The sequence below is a fragment of the Abramis brama genome (genome assembly GCF_963993115.1).
Source record: "Abramis brama genome assembly, chromosome: 21".
NCBI lineage: Eukaryota > Metazoa > Chordata > Actinopteri > Cypriniformes > Leuciscidae > Abramis > Abramis brama.
In genome coordinates this window covers 3240880-3246304 of record NC_139983.1, presented here as the reverse complement: position 1 = coordinate 3246304, position 5425 = coordinate 3240880, and the positions used below count along the sequence as shown (strand labels likewise).

Here is a 5425-nt window from a genome sequence, read left to right as displayed (position 1 = left end):
CTATGTTTGTTTCTTCTTTTTTTTCATTTACAAAGATAAAAATAAGCAAGTACATCATAAAACCATTTTCCAAATGGTATAAATCTCTATTATAAGCTTATTTTTATAATGCAGATTCCCCTGGGAATACTTTCATCATTAGTCTGTGTGTTTACATCATATTCATAATAAATGAAAGGTCAGGCTACTACTCGGCTATATGCAGAAGCTTGAAGCCCAACAGCTGAACCTCGAACTGAAAAGAGTTTGCAAGTAAAAAGGAAAAGCAGTAGTTATCCACAATAAAACATGATTCAACATGGTTTGTGTGGCGTCACATTTGTTGTGCTGCTTGTGTGTTGAGTCGGATCTGCTTTACACAAACTCCATCTTCAGTGCAGACGAATCACATCTGAAAACTGAGTGTAAGAGACGACCATTCCTGATCCGCTCCCGACGTGACGAAGATAAATGCTGTGTCTCAGTTCGGCTACTGATATAGAAGATAAAAAAGATAAATACTGCGTCTCAGTTCGGCTACTGATACACCCTAAAAGTATGAACTCTTTTTGTGAAGAAAAATATACTTTTGAATTTGGGATGAATTTGGGATGAATTTAGACTAACCCTAACACGCATGCACAATTATGCATAAACCTAATAAATGATAAAACTTGATGTATGTTTTACTTTCCACAAACAAACGCCTTTCAACTTGCGCGTGCAAAATTCAGAATTAAATGAATGTGCAGTATTTTAGATTCAAATAGTGCAAATAGATTAATTTTTGTTAATACAAATGTTTTCTTTTGTGTTAGTGTTAAATGATTTGCGCATATAACACAGAAGATGTGTATTTGTGGATCAGGCGACACGCGTTCATTCATTGATGTCTTTTCTGAGTCAATCTCATTTAATTCATTTGGATTTTGAGACTTTCTTTTCGCGGTTTTCAAGCATTTCACAAACCACACACAAACAACTACAACTGAATAGGCCTGGTGCTGATTATTATTATTATTAACATTTAATATTTAGATTTAACTATTTAAAATATCTCTAAGTTGACAAATATTGTTGTAAATGTGCTAAAAAGTGACCGTCAAAAATTCATACCAGTTTTTTAAACATTTTTAAACATTGTTTGAAGCTAAATGTGACCAAATGTTGCTGTTATTATGCACTACCCATCTATTTGACAAATTCACGTTACTACATTTAAATGAATCCCACGTCTTCGTTATTGAAAGCGCGTGCCAGTTGTTGTCGTGCCAAATTCCCATAAAGACATGACACTTCAGGGCTGTGTGCAAGAGAAGATGGAGAATGTCCAAACGAAAAAAAGAACTTCAGTAATTCTGAAATAGAAATTCTGCTGCAACAGGTAAATGCCAAACGAGGCATAATATTTGATTTAATCAGCTTAATTGCTGATGTAAATTGCAGTGTTAGTGTTTCTTTGCATAGGCCTATATGATTTTTTTTTTTCAACAAATGATCAGAAATACATTACAATAAAATACTAACATTGTAAATGACTTAAGAATTACATAGAATTCAGTAACCAATTATTTGGAGCAAACTGTCATCACTCACATGTGTGTAAGAGAGCTCTTGAGTGTGTGTTGATTTTGTTCTTAGCGAAGACCAAATCCAAGATAATAAAACATTAGTGAATGTCAGAATCTTCGTAAAAAGGGTTTAAGAACACATTTCTTCGTAAGAACGGTTGGTAAATGAGGACCAATTTGATTTATTTTTCACTATATTTATACATTTATTGTTCATGTATGAATAATAAAACAAACACTTGTGTGTTAAACTGCAAGCATCAGGTTAGGAGAAAAACTACATACTAAAAACTCCTGGGTCAAAAATAAAATGGGTTGAAGAAATAACCCAGGAGTTTTTAGTGTGTGTATGTAGAAATAAATGATATAAATGAAGAGAGCCTGAAGATAAATAAGGTTTTGAGCTGCAAATTATCTTCACATTCATTTAAAATTGCCCTGTGACATCCATCCTATGACGTGACTGAAGACAGAAAGATAAAGGAACAAGAGAAAAAGCTCATATGACGGTGTTTAAGACAGAAAAAGACATTTCCACAATGAAATACATTATGCATATTTCATGTACATTAAATGATATTACATTAGGGACGTCTCTACAATTAATAACCCAGAAAAACAAACCAAAACTTCGCTTGACACGCTTGAGTTTCACAATTCCTAATTAATGATTAACCATTAAAGAGTTTCAAGCTCTTAACCAGCGAGATTCTTAATAATTTCAGACAGAACCTTTATCGTTCTCCACGTAGATCATAAACCACTGAAATCAGTTGAGAAATCCTTTACATCCATGGACTGAAGTGAGCAAATGATCATTTAAACTGAAATAAACAATTATTTATTTACAAATTCATTGAAACTGTTCATGTGTAGAATTAGACTAATATAATAATGTGTAAATGAGCAAAGTGACAAACTTCACTGTTGTTTATTGATCTGTTAAAGCAACATGAGAGTGTGTGTGTTGCTGTAGTGCTGGATATCAGTCATGTGATCATCACGGCCCAATCACAGCCACCGTACTGATACTCAGATCAACACTCTTACTCATGAGATATGGAGTAAATATTGGAAACATGATGAAAGCAGGAAGATCCAGATCTACAGGAGTGACGTTTACTGAATATTGACCGGTAAGATCCTCAGAGAGGAATAACAATAGAAGAATGGAAAGAGTGTGTGAGTGAAGGTGGTTGTGAATGTGTGTAGATGTGTGTTAGTTACAGGATCAGAGAACGACACCGTTCCTCTGTCATAGTCCAGATTCACTCTCACACGATCAAGCTTCTGATAAACACGAAAACCTCCAGTCAATCCGTACGACACACACCAGACATCAGTGTTGAAGAAAACACTTCCCTTCCTCTGGTTTGATGCTGTAGTTACTCCAAGAGTCCAGCCTGAACTCTGTTTAACCTCCACATCCCAGCAGTGTGTTCCTGAGTTAAAACCCTCTGAACCCAGAACACAGGAATACCAGTCAAATCTCTCTGGATTATCAGGAAGAGGTTGATTGTTCCGGCTGTATCTCACACTGGTCAGATCATCAGACAGGACGAGACGTGGATTCGCAGTGTTTGGATCCAGAATCACAGGAGCTGATGAGACACAATCAACAGATGCTTTTATTCTGATCTTCATATAATAACCCAACACAGATTATTATGAATTATGACACTCGTCCTGTTGATCAAACACATTTTCCTCTGATCACTGTCAGTGCTGTTATTAGTTTCACACTCGTTTTTATCATCAGTGTTTAACGGCATCAACTACAAACATTAAATATGGGATTCAGACATTTGTGTCCATCAGGAGAAACTGATACTTTGGGAAATGTAAATAACAATAAATCAGTGAGATGTGTTGAGATTTCTGCTGTAGATGAAGAACTGTAAGTGTGTGTGTGATCTTCATCTGATCATCTTCATTTTATTGGCTCTTATCCTCCTTATTCTCGGGCGCTACTGTAGGTGTAACAGGGTGTGTTCCCACATGTTTTAGTTCCCAAGCACTCTAACAAGAGGATTAGCGTACCGCTAGCATAGAGTGTTTATGACCGTTACCATGGAAACTCCGGTTCAGTGACAGGAAGTCGTGTCTATAATTCACGCAAGGAAAGGGAATCATGGGAGCTAGAAATAAGGTGGACAGTCTGTGTATCGGTTAAAACAGTTTATTCTTACGGTCTGTTGTGTTTGACTAACTAATTATTTTGGATTGAGAAATTATTATTATTATTCTGAGACTAAATGTTCTAATTGTAACTCTCCTAACAACCTCCAAACTCGGCTCAGACCTTCAGACTGTTCTGACTCCGGCTTTATCTCTTATAACTGATCAGACTTACAGTTTTCCTAGAAACGATCAAAACTCTGAATAATCTCATTGACTGTCTTTGACAGAATCTTCAAATGAGTCCAAACTTTTCAAACTCCCATAAAATATTCATATTTAAACAGACAGAATCCCACTCGATCCCAAATCGCAATCCAACCGTCTCCATTGACTTTGCATTGTGTATGACTTATAACAAAAAACAAAACTATGTCTAAAAGCTGCTATGTTACAAGGTGTACAGCCAGTGGCGGTTCTACATTGAATTACACCCTGGGCGAGACCCCCTTCGAGCTTTAAGCAAAAACTCAATTTTTATTTATTTCCCCAGAAAACAAAACTTAATAGCTTATGTCATTTTACTACTTTAGTAAAATAATGTTATGCATCTTTATTTAAGAAATGTTTGATATTTGGACTGGAAACAAGACAAAAATACTAAGTAAGAAAAGCATTTTTGTAGGGATGCACCGAATATTCGGCCACCGAAAATTTTCGGCCGAAAATGGCCCAAAAGTGCATTTTCGGTTTTCGGCCGAAAGACTTTTATCACCGAAACAATACGGCCGAAATGTTGTGATGACGCAAACAGCAGACACCGCGACCTGCACGTGCTTGTCTGAAGCAACATTACATATCTGCGGTGTGGACGTATTTAAATATATCTAAGAGTGACCCACGGACAGCGATTTTCAAAACACAGACATCCCAAGTCTTCCGGAAGTTCCGGGAGTCTCCCGCGTATTGATACCGGCTCCCTAATGCCCGCAAATTAGTTTAAATCTCCCGGAATCGCGAGCGAGCATGAGCGCGCATACGTAGCGCGCGCGGCAGAGAGAGGGAGCGAGAGACCTTTGCGTGTGTGTGCAGAGCAGCCGTCATTTCTCAGAGGTTTACCTGAGCTGTTTATGGTTTTTGCAACTCACGTCCATGAGCATATAACTGCAGATATTATTTTGGGCTATGGCAGTATTGACCTAAATGCACTTTGTTTTTATGAGAGAACATTTCATTTTTAAACCTTTCTCCAGGCCAGTAGGCTTTTACATTATTATTTAATGTAGACATGAGTGGGGTCAAGTTAAACATTTAATTTTATACTTTGCAAATGCTAAATAAATATTTGCATAAAATTTTAATGGATTTATTCTTTGAAACTTTAATATTAATTTATGCAATTGCAATGCCTTGATTTTAGTAAACTTAGTACACAGTCATAGCCATAAATGCAATGGTACTAACAATAATTGGCATAATTTCTTTCGGTGTTTCGGTTTTCGGTTTTCGGCCTTGGTTTCCTCTTTTTCGGTTTTCGGTTTCGGCCAAGAATTTTCATTTCGGTGCATCCCTACATTTTTGCAGTGTAATAACTGAACTTGTAACTGTTTTGTTGCAAAGAACAATATTATGGTAGATCTCGTGTTTGAGTTAAAACCTTATTGTTAAGCATAGCAAGAATCATAGCAAAAAGGCTAACAAATAAGAGTTATACCCACCAATTAATATTGCCCCTTCATTCATGACATCATGGATAC

General features: G+C 36.5%; 1 protein-coding gene across 1 annotated transcript in view; it reads right to left on the bottom strand.

Moving 5' to 3' along the window:
- Positions 1 to 2048: 2048 nt before the first annotated feature.
- LOC311072363 (nuclear factor 7, ovary-like) overlaps positions 2049 to 5425 on the bottom strand; it is a 16136-nt gene continuing 12759 nt past the window's right edge. Inside the window, exon 6 of the mRNA XM_084097330.1 lies at positions 2049 to 3151. Within this exon, the coding sequence (XP_083953456.1) occupies positions 2670 to 3151 (482 nt within the window). The 3' untranslated portion in view covers positions 2049 to 2669. The remainder of the gene's footprint in view (positions 3152 to 5425) is intronic.